The following is a 22,906-nucleotide window of genomic DNA, read 5'->3' on the forward strand; positions in this document are numbered from 1 at the left end:
CTGGTCTGGGTTATAGTCATCTTCACAGTCCTTTTCACTGAATGACACATCCTTCTGTTTGATTCTAGGTCTAGCTGAGTTTGTCTTCCTCTAGCCTCTAGGTGCTCCATGCTCAGCTGTCTCTCAGTTGACCTTTGTACTTCTCTTGGACTCATGCGAGCATTTCTGGGCTCCAGCACCATATGGTGGCACGGGGTGTGCTGTCGAGCTCCACTGGGTCCCTCTAGAGCCACCGCTCAGCCATCTCTACTCTACTGAGTGGGGCCCCAGGGATGGATCATTTGCAGAACTTGCTAGCCTCCTGGGTCAGGCAAGGAGAAGGCAGCCAGGTCCCCTCTGTCCACGACCTCCAAATCTGAGGGCCTATCTGACTCTGTTGTCTCCAGGTCAGTTCCTGGGAGTACAACTTTTTTCAAGGTTTGGCAAAAGTCCTCTTACTCTTCTCTTACTCCCATTGATGTTAGCAGTTAAAAACAATGAGACTTAATTTTTCTTAATACCTTTGAGAGGCTTCTCAAACAAAACCAAATATAGAACCAGCAACTGCTCTGTGAGACTTTAAGATTAGTAGCTTGGAACCTATGTCACTGACCATCACGGGCAGCAGGCAGCAGGTGCAGTGATTAGGGGTAGGGAACATTCAGACCCTCCTAAAATCTTCTTAGTTCTACACTCTTCTGAGGCCAGAGGATGGACTGGCTTTGACTACATGTTTCCTATCAGAAACAGTTTTGTCATCAGCACATTAACCTGCAAATATAGTCAAAGTTCATCAGTATGGAAGAATTGCAAGCTTGTTATGAAACCTGACCAAAGGTGGCACACAAAATAAATGGCAGAAGGGCCTGGAATTCAACAAGTGTAAAAATAAAGGAAGAGGTGTAGAAATTCCCACTGAGTAAAGAGTTGAAATCATTATCCAAATCTTGCTTTCAAGATTATTGTTATAATTTTTATCAATGATTTTACTTTTCCTTCAGTTATAAAAGTGGTGTATATTATTGTAGAAATTTTTAAAAAGGCAGAAAGTTATGTCGGATGATACAAAAATCACTTGTGTCCCATCCACTTAGAAAAAACATTGCTATTGTTTAGTCGCTAAGTCGCGTCCGACTCTCTGCGACCCCATGGACTATAGCCCGCCAGGCTCCTCTGTCCGTGGGATTTTTCCAGGCAAAATGAACCACTGTAAAATGTTTTTATGTAATTTGTTATAGTCTTTTTCCCCTTTGGATAAAGCATGTATATATATATACATATACATATACATATGTATATGTAATATACATAACCTACATGTAGTATCATGCGAACCCTGTTGATTTGCAGCCTCTTTTATCCAAAACATATACTATTAAATATTTTTCTTCATCATTATTTTCTTGTGACTAGATAACATTATTTACTGGGATACATATACACCATTTTAAAACAATTCTGTTTACAGATCCTTCATTATTATTATTATTTTGGCTGTGCCATGCAGCTTGCAGGGGTGTAGCTCCCTGACCAGGATTAGAACTCATGCCCCCTGCAGTGAAAACACAGAGTTTTAACCACGAGATCACCAGGGAATTCCCTACCATTTAAAAATTTTACCCTTTCAGTATTGATGGGCCTTTAGGTGGTTTCTAATCTTTGCTATTATAAAGGATCCTTTGATAACCAGTCTTCTATGCAACGATTCTTCCAAGTCTTGCTTTATAGGAAAAATAGACTTTAGAATCTGGAGACTTAAGAGCATCTAAGTCTGTTTTCATTGTTCCATTTAAGAGAGATGCTAGTCCATGATGACCTCATGGCTGTGTTTAGGCTTGTTTCAGATGGTCCCCTTATGCCATGGAATCTGTATTTTTGAAGACAGGAACTATGTTTCTATAGAAATAGACAGTGAGTATGAGTGACTAGGCTTTCTCATGTGATGATGTCTGGTTGTTTAAGGAAACCATGGGAACAATGGCAACAATGGAGCCACTGGCCACGAAGGGGCCAAAGGTGAGAAAGGAGACAAAGGTGACCTGGGACCACGAGGGGAGCGTGGGCAGCATGGCCCCAAAGGAGAGAAGGGCTACCCGGGGATTCCACCAGAACTGCAGGTAAACCATCTTGGCATGTCTCCAGGCGACCCTTAGGGTCCAGCAGTCAGAAGGCTCGAGTGTTTTTTCATCCTCACTGTTGAGTAAACAAACCCTGTCTCAATTTGTTCATCTCAATCTCTTCACCACGGGATATTTGCCTAAGGCCAATGCCATCAGAGTGTTTTGAGATCATTCTTAGGGAGAAGAGAAATGTATGAAGGGTGAAGTTCAGCACCCTCTTTAGACCAAATACAGAGTAACCCTGAACATCAGCTAATTTCCGTTTTCCAAATGAAAACATATGTGCAATAAAAAGATTTTTGGCAACTTGAATATATAAACTTTTAGATGCATGAAATATTATTAGACATTTGACTATCCCATTTATTTATAAATTTTGTTACATTTGCATGTTTAGGTCACACAGATAGATATTAATGTACAAATATTGCTTTCTATCAAATCAGTTTTTGTGCCAGTAATTTTTATTTAAATTTTCTCATTAGTATATTCTTTATCACTAAAGACATTCTGAGCCCTTCACCTACAGATTTCCAGACCAGACCATATTCACTTCAGCTTACAGTTTTTAAAATTCATTTATGAGGCTATCATTGGACATTTTAATCTCAAGCCCAACTACCCATTTATCTGTTATTTCTCTTTTAAGTGATCTTCTGAAATTCTTGTTGTCAGTAACACCTAAAACTTGCAAATGTGAGATTAGGTCACACTAAGAAAATTACTAAGTCTGAGTTGCTTATGTATTTATTTGGTTAATATTTTTAAAATGAATTCTTCCAAGAAACACCTATCAACACTGAAAACTAGCATTTTATATTGCTTGATTCTGGCTGAAATGTCTTTCTGAAATAGTAACTTGTGATTAAAATTAATTAATTGAGAGAATGTACTGATGAAGTAAAATTTATATTTTAAAGCAAGTCAAGGAAAATTTATACATAATATTTTCTCTGCCCATTTGGGCCTCCTCTCTCCCCTCTAGTGTGCATTGCACATCTGCATTATGCATTAGCCAGACCACGCCAGTGGCAGAAATACCTACTCGACCATAAAGCTCAATTTCTCTTCTTTTGACAGCAGACATGTAACTCCTTAGAAGATAACACTACTTATTTACAACCTTATTAAAGTCACTAGCAATATTCCTTTATTCTGCCTATTATATAAGATTATTGTTTCTTGCATCACCAGTGTGTGACTGAGTCTCTCATAAAAATAGTGATGACTAGGGAACTTGAAACAATTGACCAAATAGTTCTGTAAGATCAATGATTGTAATAGATACGGGAAGAAGCAACAAGGAGGAACCATTTCCTGGACCATTATAGACTAGTGAGGCAGGTGGTCCAGAGGCTGTTGGCTGCTGTTAAGTGGGCCTCATCCAGTAACAGTACATGGAGTGTCTTATCAAGGAAGTCTTGGCTTGGTCTTGGAATGAGCATCCCTACAGCAATGGGACAGTTGGTCACAAAATGCCTCCCAAACCTTGGTTGAAATTAAGGGCAAAAGGGAAAGGACTGTAAAATAAAGAGTGTTGCCCACCAGCCAGTTCTGTAAGAACCAAGTCTTTAACCATTGCAGTCGCTGACCTACAATATACCCTGAAAGGAATTCAAGGTGAAGATCAGGATGAAGCACTTTGTGCTCTGGGAAAACTGGCAGAATTGGCCCTCAGACAGTTAAACCTTTTCAGGAGAGAATCTTATGAACCCAGCTTCCTGCATCTTCCCACACTTAAAAAAGCACTGAAACCAGTGACTAAGACGTCTGGTCCTCGAGAATAGCAGTCACCTTCTACCGAGATGCGCGCGTGACGGCGTGCACTCCTTCACCAAAACCACACACACACACGCTGGTCTCTCCCCTGACCCCCTTACCTCTTCATGACAGTCCTCAGGGCTTTCTGAAAGACTGTCTCCTGGGTTAGAATCCTCAGGTTGGCTCTAATAAAAGTTTCCAGTTTCTTTCATAGATTATTAATATAACACGAGATACTTTTAAAGAACTAGTACAGTAACTCTATCTGAAAGATCAATGGAGAAAAACTGCCCTTTATTTGAGCACATGTGGTAGTTGATTACCCTTGGATAAATTCCATCATTTTTCTGGGTCTCAGGTTTTTTTAAAGGGTAAACTAAGAGGTCCTGTGTGTTATTCAACCAGTGTTTGTGTTTTCGTAACTTTGTAATGAATGCTGTTTAATAATTGCAAATAACCGGGGGTCTGTGTGCCAGTATAAATTTAGAAAGAAAAGGAGACAGATACAGCTGCCCAGGTTATTGTTGTTATTCAGTTGCTCAGTTGTATCTGACTCTTTGTGACCCCAAGGACTGCTGCACACCAGGCTTCCCTGTCCGGGATATAGGTACCTAAGAAGATGGATGATAAACATTCTCAAGGCTAGAATTAACCCAAATCTGTGAATGGTTATATTCTAGTTAAGGGCCCTGTAGTAGCCAGTTTAAGGGAGAACACCTTGGCAACTGTTACCTTTGCTCTGTCGCTTCTTAACCCTAAAACCATAATATGATCATTTGGGAGAACTACAGTCACACATTTTGAAGGAAGCCTTAAAGAGAATAAAAGATTGGTCTTAGACAGATTGTAAAGGAGGGTAACTTCTGGCCCCTTCATCCCCATTCCTAAATCTTTCGTCTGATGTCACCCCTTCTTCATCTTTCTGCATTCCGTGCCCTCATGTGGTCCTTCTGACTGCCCAGATCCTTTCTGTGTTGATTCTCCCAGGTCTGCCTTCCCACTCTACCCCAAGTCTTCCAGAACTTGACGTTATTTGCTCTTTCTTCTCTCACTCTTCTCCCTTAAAACTTCCATTCATTCAAGAAGATAACCGTCCCCCACCAAATTAAAGAACTTACTGATCTAGGGGTTTCTCTGGTGGCTCAGAGATAAAAAAAATCTGCCTGCCAATGCAGAAGATGAAGGTTTGATCCCTGGCCTGGGAAGATCCTACATGTGATGGAGTAACTAAGCCTGTGTTCCACAACTACTGAGCCAGCACTGTAGAGCCCACGCTGCAACTACCAAGCCCCCTTTATCAACTGCTGAAGCCTGTGCACTCAAGAGCCCATACTCTGCAACAAGAGAAGACAGTGCAACATGAAGCCCATGCATCACACTAGAGAGTACACCCCAATCCCTGGAGCTAGAGAAAAGAACAGGCAGCAACAAAGAACCAGCACAGCCAAGAGATAACGATTTGTTTTTTTTTTTAAGAAATTATTGATTTAATTCACACTCAGTCTCAATGACTCCTTTGGACAGGGGATCGGCATTGACTTTCAAATGTGACTCTCCAGGGGTGGTACAATTTCCATGTGTGGGTTATTCCCGCATCACTGAGCAATTCTCCAACACCACCTAGATGTCCTATGTGCGTGTGTGTGCTAAGTCACTCAGTCATGACTCTTTGTGACCCCATGTACTGTAGCCCACCAGGCTCTTCTGTCCATGGGATTCTCCAGGCAAGAATACTGGAGTGAGTTGCCATTCCCTTCTCCAGGGGATCTTCCTGACTTAGAAATTGGACCCACGTCTCCTGCATTGGCAGGTGGATGCTTTACCACTAGCGCCACCTGGGAAGCTGATGTCTTACAGTTCAGCTCAATTCTGACCCTTAAGAGCTCAGCCCTTTGAGACTGCTCCACCCTTCCTCTACTTTTGGCACCAATCCAAGTTCAGGTTGTCACCTGTGCTTCTGTCTGGCTATAGATCAAAGGTTCCAAATGAGCCCCTCATTGGGTTTGATTAATGTACTAAAGAGGCTCACAGAAGAACTCGAGAAACATTTTACTTACTTTCTCACCCATTTATTATAAAAGGATGTAACTGAAGAGCAGTCAGATAGAAGAGATGCATAAGGCAAGGTATGGATAAAGGGGGCTGAGAGGCACTCTCCCCAAATCTCTATGTGTTCACCAACCTGGAAACTCTCCAAAACTTGTCTTTTGGGTTTTTATGGAGGCTTCATTTTTCAGGCATAAATGATTAAATCACTAGCTACTGGATTCTCTGTCCAGGCCCTATCTTCTCTGCAGAGATCTGTCAGGGAAGGGCTGGGAGCAGAGAGGTATGGGGGATGGGAGGCACAGCTCAGTTCCATTCAGTTCCATTCATTTCAGTCGCTCATCGTGTCCGATTCTTTGTGACCCCAAGCACTGCAGCACGCCAGGTTTCCCTGTCCATCACCAACTCCCAGAGCTTACTGAAACTCATGTCCATTGAGGTGGTGATGCCATCCGACCATCTCATCTTCTGTCATCCCCTTCTCCCGCCTTCAATCTTTCCTGGCATCAGGGTCTTTTCCATGAGTCAGTTCTTCCCATCAGGTGGCCAAAGTACTGGAGTTTCAGCTTCAGCATCAGTCCTTCCAATGAATATTCAGGACTGATTTCCTTTACGATGGACTGGTTGGATCTCCTTGCAGTCCAAGGGACTCTCAAGCATCTTCTCCAACACCACAATTCAAAAGCATCAATTCTTCAGCTCTCAGCTTTCTTTATAGTCCAACTTTCACATCCATACCTGACTACTGGGAAAACCATAGCTTTGACTAGACGGACCTTTGTTGGCAAAGTAATGTCTCTGCTTTTTAATGTGCTATCTAGGTTTGTCATCATTTTTCTTCCAAGGAGAAAGTGTCCTTTAATTTCATGGCTGCAGTCAGCATCTGCGGTGATTTTGGAGCCTGAGAAAATAAAGTCTCTCACTGTTTCTACTGTTTCCCCATCTATTTGCCATGAAGTGATGGGATCAGATGCTTTAATCTTAGTTTTCTGAATGTTGAGTTTTAAGCCAACTTTGTCACTCTCCTCTTTCACTTTCATCAGGAGGCACTGAGAGTTCAAAACTTTCAGTTGGCTCTACAGGCAACCAGACCCTCCTGAGGGGCTTTTCCAAAGTTACCTCATTGACATAACAAAATACACATTGATTGCCCTTAACACTTAGGAAATTCTGAGGATTTTTAGGAGGTCTCTTTCAAACTGAGGGACAAATATTAAATATATATTTATCATAAATCATAATGTCACAGATGTCTTTTATGGAAAAAACACAGGGTAAATAAAATTAAAAAGTTGTTTGTCTGAAGGACTTTTCAGATCCTTTAGTATATGCCAATGGGCATTTAATAACTGTACATAGAATATTTCATCAAACTTTTCCAGTATTATTTGCTAATAGAATTTGAATATCTCAAAAAGCCTTTTAAAGTCTAATGTTCACTGAAACCCGTGCTCACAACTATTGATATATACTGTCATTCCAGGGGCTGCATAGCATTAAAATGTTAAAAATCACCATGATTTAATTTTTCTCCATAGATTAATGTTCATATTATTCCCACTCTTGCTGTTACAAATATTGCTGAAATAATACTTGTCCTGAAACGTTGCTTCTCTAAGATAAATTGCCTTTTAATTAACCTCTAACTCTTTCCTTAGATTGCGTTCATGGCTTCCCTGGCAACTCACTTCACCAATCAGAACAGTGGGATCATTTTCAGCAGTGTTGAAACCAACATCGGGAACTTCTTTGATGTCATGACCGGGAGATTTGGGGCCCCAGTATCAGGTGAGAGGTAAAAATGAATGAGTGTATTAATTAATCTAGCAACCAAAAAGGGGAAGGAAGGAGGGGAGGGAGGAAGAGAGGGAGGAAGGGAATGAGTTCTCTGTAATTCTGGTTAAAACATACATATATATATATATAACACATACACACATATATACACACACATACACACATATGTGTATACACACACACATAAATATACACATATATACACATACATGGGGCTTAGACAATGAAGAGTCTGCCTGCCATGCACGAGACTCAGGTTTGATCCCTAGGTCAGGAAGATCCTCTGGAGAAGGAAATGTCAATCTGTTACTGAAAGGATGGGGGGTGGGGGAGTCTGGCTGCTTGCCACCAATAAACAGGTCAGGGGTGGAAAGGAAAATAAGCTTTATTTCAGATGCCAGCAACTGCTCATCCCCACCCCCACCCAAGGCAACCAGTGGGGCAAGAGCTTTTATATACACAGAGAGGAGGTTACCTGCAGAAAGAGCATAGTCAGTTTTGACAGTCATCTTTAGTCATCTGACCAACATCATCTTGATTGCTGTAGGTACAGTTAATCTTCAGTTCCCGGTTTCCCAGGTGGCGCTAGTGGTAAAGAACCTGCCTGCCAGTGCAGGAGACATAGGAGATGCGGGTTTGATCCCTGGGTCAGGAAGATCCCCTGGAGGAGAGCATGGGAACTCTCTAGTATTCTTGCCTGGTGAACTGCATGGATAGAGTAGCCTGGCAGGCTATAGTTCATGGGCTCGCAAACAGTCGGACATTACTAAGAAACTGACACTTTCACTTTCATACATACACATATGTATATGTATATGTAAATACAATACAGTGTGTATATTGGAGAAGGTACATTCTTAACTGTCATTTGAACTGAGAGTTCAATGAGAGGGCACAGTTATCTCCGACTTGAAAAACCCTTTAGATTATATTCTCACAATTTAAATATGGTATAACTGAGTTCATTGCAATTTAAACATGTCATAGCTGTGTTCATCCCTTCACCTTGACCCCCCAAGGAAGGTCACATCATTTTTTAAAAACATTAAAACTTTTATTTGAGTACTTCTGTACTCAATTCCTATTGATGCTGAAACAAATTACCACAAACTGTGAGAGTTGGACTGTGAAGAAGGCTGAGCGCTGAAGAATTGATGCTTTTGAACTGCGGTGTTGGAGAAGACTCTTGAGAGTCCCTTGGACAGCAAGGAGATCCAACCAGTCCATTCTGAAGGAGATCAGCCCTGGGATTTCTTTGGAAGGAATGATGCTAAAGCTGAAGCTCCAGTACTTTGGCCACCTCATGCGAAGAGTTGACTCATTGGAAAAGACTCTGATGCTGGGAGGGATTGGGGGCAGGAGGAGAAGGGGCCAACAGAGGATGAGATGGCTGAATGGCATCACTGACTCGATGGACGCGAGTCTGAGTGAACTCCGGGAGTTGGTGATGGACAGGGAGGCCTGGCATGCTGCGATTCATGGGGTCGCAAAGAGTCGGACACATCTGAGCGACTGAACTGAACTGAACTGATGTTTAAAACAACACGAAATTATCCTCTTACAGTTCTAGAGATAGGTAGTTCAGAATCAGTTCAACTGGGCTAAAGTCAAGGTGTGGCCAGAGCCGGTTCCTCTGGAAGCTCTAGCGCCTTGCCTCTTCCAACTCCCAGAGGCTGTCACCAGCCCCACATCATCTCAGGCTCTGCTTCCATTGTTATATCACTTTGTTTTCTCAGATTCTGACCTCCTTGGCTCTTTCATAGAGATGGTGTGATTACCTTGGGTCTACCTGGACAATCCAGGATAAGCTCCCCATCATAAAACCTTAAATTTAATCATACCTGCAAAATCTCTTTTGCCATATAAGGCAACAGTCACAGATTCTGTGATTTTAGGACGTGAGTATGCATGCATGCATGCTAAGTCCCTTCAGTTTTTCTAACTCTTTACGACCCCATGAACCATAGCCCACCAAACTCCTCTGTCCGTGGGATTTCCCAGGCAAGAATACAGGAGCAGGTTGCCATACCTTCCTCCAGGGTAGCTTCCCAACCCAGGGATCAAACCCAGGTCTCTTATATCTACCTTGTGCATGGGCAGGAAGATTCTTTATCACTCTTGCCACCTGGGAAGCCCAGACATGAGCATATGTGGAATCTATTATTCAGTCCCCAACAACTTTCTTACTTCTTGTGCCACAAGCTGCTTCAAGCTCATATTCCATTTTCTTCTGTCCCAGCTCTGGCAATACTCACTTTTCCAAGGTGCCCTGGTTCCTTTTGTTGAGGAGTAGTATTTAGAAACAAAGACCCATGCTAAACATACTCATTGCTCTGAAGATGTCACCTCTTCTGGGTCCTATCCATGGGCAGGGCTGAGAAATATACATATTACTAATCATGAGTGCATACATTACTGTATTTTTCTATCTATCTATCTTGTGTGTTAAAAAACAAAAACAAAAAAATGAGTTAATCCTGATACCTCTAACTCAAATCCACTGGGTTCATCCTAGCATCCTCTTTATTTCTTTGTAAGTTTTTCTTTGACAAGGAGAACCCCAACTCTCTTAATCTGTAATATATTTACTTCTTTGTTGAACCGCTGTCTATGGGATCGCACAGAGTCGGACGTGACTGAAGCAACTTAGCAGCAGCAGTGTAAAAATAAAGTAGTTTAAAAATTGCACACCCATGTCCCATGAAAAATAAATTTACCAACTAAGGTGTAATGTTTGTGTACATTTTTTTTTTCTTTTTATGGTATCTATTCAAAATGCCACCTTTAAAACCCTTGCTGTTGTTGTTTAGTGGCTAAGTTGTCTCCAACTCTTTTGCAACCCCATGGACGGTAGCCCACCAGGCTCCTCTGTCCATGGGATTTCCCAGGCAAGAATACTGGAGCGGGTTGCCATTTCCTTCTCCAGGGGATCTTCCCGACTTAGGGATGCAACCCACATCTCCTGCACTGGCAGGCGGAGCTGAGCCACCTGGGAAGCCCTTAAAACCGATCATCTTTTTTCCTCATGCCCTTTAGTTCTGTTACTTCATTGATTTTATAACACGGTTAGATTCATTTGTCATAATCTTATTTTGAAATTCTCTGATATTCTACTTGAGCTTTTAAAATTCAGCATGCAGCAAAATGTATTCTTTGTGATGTACAGTTCTATGGGTTTTGACAAGTACATAGAGGTATGTCTCCATCACTATAGTTTCAAACACAACAAGGTTTCATCTCCCCAATTCCCTTGTGCTATCTCTTTGTAGACAACCCCTGTGAACTACAACCCCCGACAATGACTGATTGATTTTCCATCCCTAGAGCTCTAAAATATCATATAAATGGAATTGTCATACAGTCTTTTGGTATTAAATAGTAGAATATAAGTCACTTAACAAAATTACTATTTATCCATGTCTATGTATGAATCAGCAGTGTGTTCCTTTTTCTTGTTATGTATTTCACTGAGTGATGATATTAGTTTATCCATTCATGAGTTAAAAAGCAATTTAGATTATTGGTGAATTGACCCTTTATCATCATATAATGTTTCTATTTGTCCTTAATAATATTTCTGAGGCCTACTTTGTTTGTTCCCTGGTGGCTCAGTGTTAAAGAATCCACCTGCCAATGCCTGCCAAGCAGGAGACATAGGTTTGATCCCTGGGTCAGGAAGATTCCTTGAAGAAGGGGATAGCTACCCAGTATTCTTGCCTGGGAAATTCCATAGACAGAAGAGCCTGGCAGGCTGCCATCCATGAGGTCTCCAAAGAGTTGGACACAACTTTGCGACTAAAAAACAAAAACTATTTTGTTTAATACATTGTAGCTTCTTCAGTTTTCTTTTGGATAGTATTATGTGTGTTTATATATATATAATATGTAATATTAAATATATTATTACAAATAAGCCAGTCAATGAACTTATTCTATCTTTCTCGCTGTCTTAATTTTTAACTTTTGCTGGTTGAATCATTTGTACATTGTCAAGGTATAAAATAATTGCATTTTAGTTTATCAATATTATCCTCTTCTACAATTTGAACTTATCCTGTAGTTATATATATTCATTGTTCACCATTGGTCATTTTGCCAGAGTTTCCCAAACATCTCTTTATTAGCTAAACTTTGTCCTATTAATTAGAGATTCCCTAATAGCTCAGTTGGTAAAGAATCTGCCTGCAATGCAGAAGACCCCAGCTCGATTCCTGAGTTGGGAAGATCCCCTGGAGAAGGAATAGGCTACCCACTCAAGTATTCTTGTCCTTTAATTATTTTCTCAAAAAAGCTTATGACATCAGTATTCTCTAAGACTTTACATGCTCTATAACTTACATGCTTTATAACTTTATATGTTATAACTTTGGCTGAAAATAAAAACCTTAGTTTATATATTTTTTTCTGGTCCTGTTTTCTGGCATTTGGCCTGGAGAACTCAGACATAAATCTGAGCTTTTTCCTTTTATAAATGACTTAATCTTTTTGCTTGACTTCCCAAAAAATTCTTTATCTTCAAAGTTTAGTGATTTTTCTAGAAGAAATGTTAATCATTCTGGATCAAATTTTCCTGCTGTGTCCTTTCATTATGTGTATGGAACCCTTCTTTTTGTCCAGGAAAGTTTCTTTGAATTATATCTTAAAATATAAATACAGTTTTTTCTTCTCATTGTTGTACTAAGGTGAGGTGGCATTGGGAGTAGTTTGTCTTGTGTTAGGAAATCAGGCAATAATGGGGTATATTGTCTATAGCATATTTCAGTTATAATAAACCCAATTAAAAGTCAACTAGATTTTTATCATCATAGACTAGCAGTTCTGAACAATGTCAGATATAAAATATTCTCATGTGTTCACAAACAGTACCCCGTCCATCTTAGTACAACACTTGTTAACTTTTTTAAGAACTCTGATTACACTTTGTGTTGTTTTTAACTTTCTTTAGTTTGTCTTCTACATGTATTATTTTCTCTAATTTTTTTGTAGAATAAAGATAGAATAAGTTCCATTTCATGTTTGCTTTCTTCCCTTGGTGGCATTAGTGGTAAAGAACCCACCTGCCAATGCAGGAGACACAAGAGATGCAGGTTCCATCTCTGGGTTGGGAAGAGCCCTTGGAGGAGGTCCCGACAACCCACTCCAGTATTCTTGCCTGGAGAATTCCATGGATAGAGGAGCCTAATGGGCTACAGTCCATGGGGTTGCAAAGAGTCAGACACGATTGAGCGGCCAACACACACACAGCCTGCTGCTGCTGCTGCTGCTGCTAAGTCACTTCAGTCGTGTCCAACTCTTAGCAACCCCATGGAGTGCAGCCCACCAGGCTCCTCAATCCATGGGATTTTCCAGGCAAGAGTGCTGGAGTGGGGTTGCCATCGCCTTCTCTGCACACACATCCTACATATGCTTAATTGCTTCTTCCTAGGATTAATTCTCCTTTTGCTTCTCCCAGTTCCTTCTCTCTTCTGCCTTGTTTCTGCAGTACTGTTTTAACCTTTTCTGTGTTTTACATTAGTCTTGTCACCCTGGTTTTCAGTTCTTCCTCTTGTCTGATCATTTCTACCATGGGTTTCCACGTTCTGTCTTACAATGTTCTTTCATAGAGGGATTTCCTTCATTAATATACTTTTAAACCCATGATGGAATCTTTGGTTTTATTTTTCATCTCCCACATGACATTTCTTCTTGTTGAGTAGTCCTTATCTATTGATGATTTTTGTTCTTTTCCACTTTCTAAAATTAACTGATGGTTGATGGATTTCCTAGATCAGCACTATGCCATAGTTTCTTGAAGAAGGGAAGGGACCCCACCCTACTTCCTGGCTTGGTAATTCAGTGGTTCCTCCCTTGCTGCCAGGGGACTCCTCATCTCTCTCTCTCTTTTTTTAAAATATAAAATGCTTCATAAATGTGTATGTAATCCTTGCGCAGGGTCCCTGTTAATCTTCTCTATATTGTTCCAATTTTAATATATGTGCTGCTGAAGCAAGCACTCTCCATTTCTTTTAACTATAGCAGCTCTGTGTGTTTTCTCTGTGTGGGCACACTTCTCTGCCTTCCCAGACTACACTGGGTCTAGAAAAACATGAAGCCAGCCTTGCACTTGCCAGTTCCTTTGCCTCCTATTTGCTGGCAGATTCCAGGATCCACCACTGCAGAAGGACTTTTCACACTTTCTGTACTTTATCTGGCAAACTTCCTCCCAAACATAACTTTTGCTTTATCTCAGCTCTGCTCGAGGGAGCTTCTTTTCAGCATCAGTACTTCAGAGTGACCCTTCTGTACTGGGGGTGAGGGGAGGGCACTTTTCTGGGAATTGTTTGAGATCTGCTGCCACTTGGCCTCTGCAAAATTCCTTGCCCTATGTCCATGTCGTCTCCATGTGACTCTGCCTGCTATCACTGACATATGACAGCACTTAACTGATACTTTAAGTTGATTGATTTTCTTTCCGGTCTCCTAGTTTTGCAGAGAATGGATATTTTGGGTGCTTGTTTTCAATTTTCTTTGTCTCTGTCTATGACATTGAGAAGGAAAAGAAGAAAATTCTGATGGAGGCAGTGGTCATGTTAGATTGTCACAAATACTTTTAATGTGTGCTTTGATTTATTTTTCTACCCAGCTGAAGTCAGAAATGAACTGACATATGAAGTGAAAGAAGCAATCTTTCATCACCCTTCAGTCAGCTTTAAGCCTTTTATGTGATTTTCTGCTCTGAAGATTTATGTTAAATTTTCCTATAACTGTTTTGTCAAACACGTCTAGATATGCCCAATGAGTGGTTCCATTGCTTTCAATGATTTTATAATTGAAGCTCAAGGATTTAGTTGGTTTTAAGAATTTTCTTGGGCTGGACATAATTTGGACGATAACAGCCATCATTAGACTCCCACTTTACTGTTTAAACTTTGAGTTGATTATAAATGACCATTTGAGAGTTAAGGGACAGAGAAGGTTGAATTTCACATGAAGATGTGAAAACCAGAGTGAAAATATATTGTCTCTGGTTTCAGTATGTTTCCTTGCGGAGAAAAGCCATGTGTGGATTTAAGACAGATGCACTTTTAAATTTCCAATTCTAGTCATTTCATTTATTCGCCATCTGGTTTCTTAGTGTTTCTAAAATACCCCTACATCTATTTTTTTAATAGCAGTCACCATTTTTCTTCAGGAAAAGTAATATTTTTTTCTGTCATTTTGATTCCCACTTTATCTTCTTGAAGCATTTAAAATTGTGTAAGTAATAAGAAATTTTGTAAAATGCAAAAAACTGCACATATAGAAATTATTTTATTTGAGTCTCTGATTTCTAGCTGCCTTTATGTTTCATCTGTAGATCCATCTTTAGGCATATGAATGGGCATGGCTTATTTTTATACTGTATCTTTTATTCTCAGCTCATTGAAAATGCAAGCCTGGCTCTAAATTAAGCAAAATCATACATCTCAATGGACATGAGTTTGGGTAAACTCCGGGAGTTGGTGATGGACAGGGAGGCCTGGTGTGCTGCAGTCCATGGGTTCACAAAGAGTCAGACATGACTGAGCGACTGAACTGAACTGAACTGAACTGATACATCTGTATGTGGTTCAACTTGACTCAGAGGCAGATGGATCAACATGGTAGCCTTACAGCTTCTCTTTCACTTGATTGTACCTTTGGAAAACAGCATAGAACTGTGTGTGGTGCTTTTTTTTTTTTCCTTCCAGATGTTTCTGGGTTTTTCTTTCTTTTTTTTTTTTAAGAGATACATTCTTTTTATTCAACTATGAGATTATGTTTCAAACAACCTCATTTATCTTATTACTGATTTTTTTAATATGACATGAATTGTGATTTTACAGTAATGAGGCTGAGCCTTTAAATCAACACAAGTGTGACTTTAAGGTTATACTGTATACATATTGATACATTTAAGATTGTTAATACAAGAAAGATACTAACTTTAAAATGCAGTGTATTTTTACACCATTAAGATTATTTTTGGACTATTTGGAGGCTGATTACTCTGCTTACTGAACTGTAAGAATTCTAATTCATGTATACCACATGGGAGGCGAGCTTACTGATACTTCCTACAATCAGCCAGGTTTGGGTTCTTAAGTAACGCAAGAGTGCATGTGTGCCTGCTCAGTCACATCAGTTGTGTCTGACTCTTTGCAATCCCATGGACTGTAGCCCTGCCAGGCTCCTCTGCCCATGGAACTTTCCAGGCAAGAATACTGAAGTGCGTTGCCATTCCCTCCTCTAGGGGTTCTTCCCACTCCAGGTCTCCTGCATTACAGGCAGATTCTTTACTGCTCGGCCACCGAGGAAGCCCAACTCAAGAGACTAGAATTGAAAAAAAAAATCTCTCTCGGGGCCTCCTAATTTTCAAAAGCTTTGTAGCACTTGATTCTTCAAAATGTAAATCTTGCTTTCTGCCCCCAACTCTTTTAAAGGGCCTTGTGTTTTCCTTTCTGAACTTCTAAATGTTCTTATATTTTCTTGTCATGTGAAATATATACCTTTCCCTCACGTCAGAATATTTCTTTCTCCAAACAACTGGAAACTGTTTTAATTTCCTGGGTGGAGATTTGAATTGCTGAGTATAGTTTATAATAACGCACGTAATTGCCAATGTTGGAAGACTTTTGAACAAAAGGTGAAATAGGAATTAATGGAGGGAATTCATAGCTGATTTAAATCTAAGTATTGGGTACCAATGTCATTTTAGAACAAAGGCCCCTTCAACACAAACACACTTTTAAGAGGGTACTGAAAGTCTGAAGTAGGAGACGCTATAGGGCTCTAGGGTACAGATATGTGATGTTAAATGTAGCAGGTGGGCAACAGGGAGAGATTGGAGGATATGCCTGACTCTTGGCCTGCTTCTCAGGGACCAAGAGGCTTTTGCATCGAGAAATAAACCATGTACCTTTTGAAGTTATGCCACATCAATCACAGGTCTTTATATACTGATTAACTGCCTCTCTCAGCAAGAAGGATGAGCCAACTAGATCTCCCAGTACAAAAGAAACCAGTTTGGCAGCTCGTGAATTAACCCTTCTATTGCCAGGGAAACTATTTTTCAGGATAATGAAAACAAATGCTTCAGAAGATAGGCTGGCAAAAATACGTGGCGATTATCTTCTAGCCAAACTTTTATTAAGTTTATCACCTAATACGATCTAAGGTCATTATCTAATAACCTAGAGTGGCTGCTAGAGGTGGTAAAGGATGGGAGAATTATCAAATTGAAACTTTCATGTCCATTGAGTCGGTGATGCTATCTAATCATTTCATCCTCTGCTGTCCCCTTCTTTCCTCAATCTTCCCCAGCATCAGGGTCTTTTCTGATGAGTCAGCTCTTGAATTTATATGAGGCTTTAACAAATCAATCCCTCTTTTTTTTTAAATTAATACTGTTGGAACTGCAATCCCCCAGGGACCTCCCTAAATCTACTGACAGAGCACATCTGGGAAGGCCACCACTAATCTTGTATAGCCACATCTGGGGCTAAGAGTAGGAGAGGCTATAGAAATGCAGAAACCCCATATGACTGAGGAGAGCAAAGCTTACATGCTTTGGAGTATAGGTTAAGACAGATGAGTTAAGGCTGAGTCCTGTGGTAACATGTTACTTCATGGTGTGGTCCATAGACCAGCAGCAGCCTCATAGCTAGGTGATTGCTGGAAATATAGCGACCCAGGACGTGACCAGAGTTAGTGCATCAACGTAGGTGGTTTAATAAGATGCTCAGGTGATTTGTAGGCACTTTAATATTATAGAACGATTACTCTAGAAAATGACACATGAGATATTGGACAACTCAGTTCTCCCAAACATCAAGCATACAACAGTCTTGGGTAAATCCATGTCTGTTCCATGTCTCAGATGGATTCCGACTACTGCCAACTGCTACACAAGAAAGTTTCAATTTGATAATTCTCCCATCCTGGGTTTTTCTTTCACAAAGTATACTATGGTCTGATTGTGTTCCCCCAAAACCCACACACTGAAAATCTGATGCCCAAGGTGATGGTGTTAGGCATCACAATGAACTCTCATAAATGGAATTAGTGCCCTCAGAGAAGAGACCCCACAAAGCTCCCTAACCCATTCTGCTATGAGAGGACACAACCAGAACTCAGTGACCTGTAAGAGGGCCCTAACCTGGTCTTAGAATTCCAGCCTCCAGAGCTGTGAGAAATAAATCTGTTGCTATTTCTAAGCTATTAAGTCTGTTTGGGGCTTCCCAAGTGGTACAGTGGCGGAATCTGCCTGCCAGTGCAGGAGATGCAAGAGACCCGGGTTCAGTCCTTGGGTTGGGAAGACCCTCTGGAGGAGGAAATGGCAATCCACTCCAATATTCTTGCTTGGGGAATCCCATGGACAGAGGACCCTGGTAGGCTACAGTCCATGGAGTCACAAAGAGTCAGACATGTCTGAGCAACTGAGCACGAGCAGTTGGTTATATTTGGTTACAGCCGCTCAAATGCATTAAGGCAAGGCCATTCGTTTAAACATGTAACATGGTAATCAATAAGAATGTGATACTTTATGTTCATTCATCTTTCTAAAATGCACTCTCAAAACCAAGATCATTTGAAGTTAGGAAGATTTTCCTTTTCAGTCATCTCTCTACTATTGGATTCCTCTTAATCTTTCAGTAAAAGTATTTCCTAAACTGGTATTTAAAGTGAATCAGGTATATTAAGTTGCTTTCAATTAGCAACCCTAGGCCCTTACAGGAAAACTAACATATTTTAAAGTGTGTTGGTCTTTTTTTTCAATGAAAAGTTCATATTTTTAGTAGCAAGGTCATGCTGCTCAAAGTTCAATCTATTTATTGTACATAATTTCACCTACTTACAGTGAATAACATGAGAAATTGCTGCAGCCATCAGAAGTGATGAACATTTCTCTGTGCTATATGACTTCCTTATCTTTGGTTAATAGCAGTGTTGTCCTTGGGTCATTTTGTCAGGCCACAGAAGCCCACGGGTGCCTCCATGCTGGGCTCTCTATTGTGTCCATATATGTTTTGAGGAAGGTGCTGCTGATGTTTACTCTAAACCTAAAGGATAGGCTTTTATACCTTATTCTATGCACTGAGAAAGTCTCATAAAAATTTAAAGGAGTTTGAAGGTGCAAGCAGATAAATGGATACTCATAGGAATAAAGGCCAAGAAGAACCTGCTGCTGCTGCTGGTGCTGCTAAGTCGCTTCAGTCATGTCCGACTCTGTGCGACCCCATAGAAGGCAGCCCACCAGGCTCCCCCATCCCTGAGATTCTCCAGGCAAGAATACTGGAGTGGGTTGCCATTTCCTTCTCCAGTGCATGAAAATGAAAAGTCAAAGTGAAGTCGCTCAGTCGTGTCTGACTCTGTGCGACCCCATAGAAGGCAGCCCACCAGGCTCCCCCATCCCTGAGATTCTCCAGGCAAGAATACCGGAGTGGGTTGCCATTTCCTTCTCCAATGCATGAAAATGAAAAGTCAAAGTGAAGTCACTCAGTCGTGTCCGACTCTTAGCGACCCCATGGACTGCAGCCTACCAGGCTCCTCCGTCCATGGGATATCGAGAATTCCCCAGTGGTCCAGTGGCTAAGACTCTGTGCTCCCAGTTCAGGGACCTGAATTCCAATCCCTGGTCAGGGAACTAGATCCCGCATGGCACAACTAGGAGTTCTCATGCTGAAACTAAAGATCTCACGTGCTGCAATGAAGATTGAAGATCCTGAATGCCATAACTAAGATCAAGGACAGCCAAAAAAAAAAAACCCAAAACACACAAAAAACGAACTTCGCTGGTGGCTCAGATGGTAAAGAATCTCCTTTCAATACAAGAGACCCAGTTTCAATTGCTGGGAAAGGAAGATTCCCTGGAGAAGGAAATGGCCTGGAGAATTCCATGGACAGTGGAGCCTGGTGAGCTACAGTCCATGTGGTTGCAAAGAGTCAGACAGAACTGAGCAAGTAACATTTACACTTTCAAAAAATTTTTTTTAAAAAGAACCTACATACCACTTAGAATAGCAACAAATGAAATGTGAAGTCCAGTGACATGAATGTGAAGTCCCAGTCCTCAGTGTTCAATAGTTAACAAAAATGTGGATGCATCTGCCTCTTCCAGGTGTGTACTTCTTCACCTTCAGCATGATGAAGCATGAGGATGTTGAGGAAGTGTACGTATACCTCATGCACAATGGCAACACGGTCTTCAGCATGTACAGGTAAGTGGTCTTTCCTATCGTAAGTATCCATGCTGCCATTGTTTGCTCAAAGGATGGCCAATGTCAGGACGTGAATAGGATTCAACAGAGATCAGCACAAACTTTGTTGTCATCCAGAGCTCCCACACACCAGTATATGGTCAGATTACCATTACTCTTTGTGGGGCAGTGAATCTGATAAACTTGAACATACACAGGTTGATAAGAGGTCTTGAGCTAATTACTAGCAGCGCTCATCATAACTAATTATTTGCATTCTTTTCTTAACTCTTTCTTTCTTTCCTTCTCTCTCAGATTTTCCTTCTCCTTTCCTACTCTCTGCTCCCTTTGCCTAGAGTTTAGCTCTCTTGATGACCTTCATCATCCCTGGAGCTGGCAGATTAAGAGCTGGGAACCAGTCTCCCTCCTTAGGCTGTGCTGCAACTCTGATGTTTATCTTAGCAACCTGGCCCTAAGGCTCCTTGGAGAAAAGTCCATACAAAAAAGAAAAAATGCACTTTGCTCTGACGTAAGCTTAAGATGTAGAAAAGAGGCAGAGAGCCAACACCTTTCCCATAATTAAATAAATGGATGTTGAGAAACTGTGAAAAACTTTTTGTTTGCTATCTATTTTTTTTTTTTGATGATTTATGGGGATTGCCATCTTTTTTTTTTCTTTCTTTTGGAACCTGGCCTCTAGTAAGATGGGGTATTTGAAAAGCCAAAAGAGAAAAGATGAGTTAGATAGGTGAAACTGCTACAACAAAGAGATCTAGAAGATTGTGGCTTGAACATATTAGAATTCTATTTTTCTTGGTTGGTTCCAGGTTGGGGAACAATGGGGTAGAAAGAGAGGAGGGGAATGTATGGAAGTTGGATGGAGGATTGCTCCAACAGGTTTCTGAGGGATGTGGGCTGGTAAAAGCTTTTCTGCCATCTGTAAAACTGACTCCCAAATTTGCACTGGTCATTATCATTGCCACAGTCAGAAGGTGGAAAGAAGAACAAGCTTTGATGCATCAGACATTCTACTCCAAGTCACCACATTTTCCCAAATGGTTTTCTCTAACATGACGAGGATGTCCAGGTTTGAAGCCCACAATATCTATTTCCTCATTGCTCCATCCCTGACCATTAGCTGATGCAACATGTTTTAGTTTGGGTTAGGGCAGCACACTTCTTTAGATACAAATTCTATTGTTAGTTAAGGTGTATTGAACTGCTCTAACATTGACCCAAGGGCTTGAACATGATAGAAATTCCTTTTCATGCCACAATCTTCAAGCACTCAGGCTTCAACAAAAGGTTTCCAAGTTCATTCTGGTCATTGTTATTAGCATTCCACACAGTCGTAATGAGGAAAGATCAAGGGGGATTGTCTGTGGGAGTTTTACTGGCCACTTCTAAAAGTGGCACATGTAATTTCTGCTCACGTGTCATTTAGAGAATTTAATCCAGATTGTACCTAAATGTATGGGACTATGGGAGAGAAGGGGGATAGATTTTGGTTAAGAGTTGACTGTTCTCTTCAAAGACTAAGTAGTTGGTGCTTGTTCTTTTTCCTTCTAGCTATGAAACAAAGGGGAAATCAGATACATCCAGCAACCATGCAGTGCTGAAGCTGGCCAAAGGGGATGAGGTGTGGCTGAGAATGGGCAATGGTGCTCTTCATGGGGACCACCAGCGCTTCTCTACCTTTGCAGGTTTCCTGCTCTTCGAAACTAAGTAAAACTATGAATAGACCAGCTCCACTTTGGGGAAGACTTATAGCTGAGATGGTGTTGTCACGATCCAAGGGATTTTAGAGCCGATGGCTCTACATGTTGTATTTAAAAACATTTTTATTGGTTACATTGCTAATCACAGTACAGTTACATCAATAATGTGGGATGACTCAGGGGCTCAGAAGAATAAACCACAAAACAGTCTTACCAAGAGACCTTGACTAATATACCCAGCAACATTTATTGCTCTTTTCTAGGCACCTAAAAGAGAATTCCTCTCTTCATACAGGTTAGAAATGATTGTTCCCATCAGAAAAGTCAGTTTTGGGTGCTCTAATAACAGCTTTCAGGAAGCTGTAAGGTTTGGGGTTCCTTATTCTTTGGAGCATTTCAGAGAATAGGGTGCAGTGATTATGATGGGGACAAGAAAAGAATAAGGGGCACTTGCCTGGATCAAGGTACCAGAAATATTTGTAAAGTCTAAACTGGGGAGTAACACTTTGATCCAGTGGGTCAATATTCATGAATAAAGTAGATATATTTTAGTAATTCCAGATAGCTTTTAGATAGCAGAAGTATTCACAATGCTCACAAATAATTGACTCCTTTTTCATAAGGATACTGCTATAATTAAATCTTGACTTCTAATGGCATTTATTTTTGGAAATAGAATTTTCCTATGATCCAAAATTGGGCTTATCAGGTTGAGATTATCAGATGGACTCTTTTTCCATTGCATTTTTTACATTACGATAGAGCTCTGTTGACTCTGGCCTGCAGTGAGCGCAGGTTCATATTGTGCAAATGTAATCACCTACTTTTCTGTCAGCTTAGAAATTAGCCTAATATTCTTTACACACACTGGCATGGAGTATTTAAGGAATTGTAAACCCAGTCATATGCAGTCAAACTGATGTGTACAAAATATAAGGGCATTTCACTCAGCAGACATATAATAAAATTGCTTAAGCTTTTTTAAAAATAGAAGATTATATGGGAATTCCCTGGTGGTCCAGTGGTTAGGACTCAGTGCTTTTATTGCCAGGCCTGGGTTCAATCCCTGGTCAAGGAACTAAGATCCCACAAGCTGCATAGTGGGGCCAAAATTTTTTTAAAATCTGTGTATTTTAAAAAGTTATATGACTTCTTTGATTACCATATTTAATCCATTTTCATGGAGCATCCATACAGCTAGACTTTTGCCTATTCCTCCCCCAAAATCAGTTCTCAAAGGATTAAATTTTCCACGAAAACTATGCTCATGAGAATGTGCCATAAATTC

The 22,906-nt window shown here is 40.6% G+C and overlaps 1 protein-coding gene and 1 non-coding gene across 3 annotated transcripts in view; one reads left to right on the top strand and one right to left on the bottom strand.

Annotated features, from left to right (window-relative positions):
• Positions 1-21,629, top strand: part of C1QTNF3 (C1q and TNF related 3) — a 30,041-nt gene extending 8,412 nt beyond the window's left edge. For both annotated transcript variants that reach the window (XM_068990716.1, XM_068990717.1), the window contains exons 3-6: positions 1,942-2,096; positions 7,565-7,694; positions 19,822-19,921; positions 21,470-21,629. In XM_068990716.1, the coding sequence (XP_068846817.1) occupies positions 1,942-2,096; positions 7,565-7,694; positions 19,822-19,921; positions 21,470-21,629 (545 nt within the window). The remainder of the gene's footprint in view (positions 1-1,941; positions 2,097-7,564; positions 7,695-19,821; positions 19,922-21,469) is intronic.
• Positions 13,590-13,696, bottom strand: LOC138094755 (U6 spliceosomal RNA). Its single transcript, XR_011146269.1, has one exon. It is a non-coding gene; the product is annotated as a U6 spliceosomal RNA (small nuclear RNA).
• Positions 21,630-22,906: the final 1,277 nt, after the last annotated feature.

Source organism: Capricornis sumatraensis, chromosome 18 (genome assembly GCF_032405125.1).
Source record: "Capricornis sumatraensis isolate serow.1 chromosome 18, serow.2, whole genome shotgun sequence".
NCBI lineage: Eukaryota > Metazoa > Chordata > Mammalia > Artiodactyla > Bovidae > Capricornis > Capricornis sumatraensis.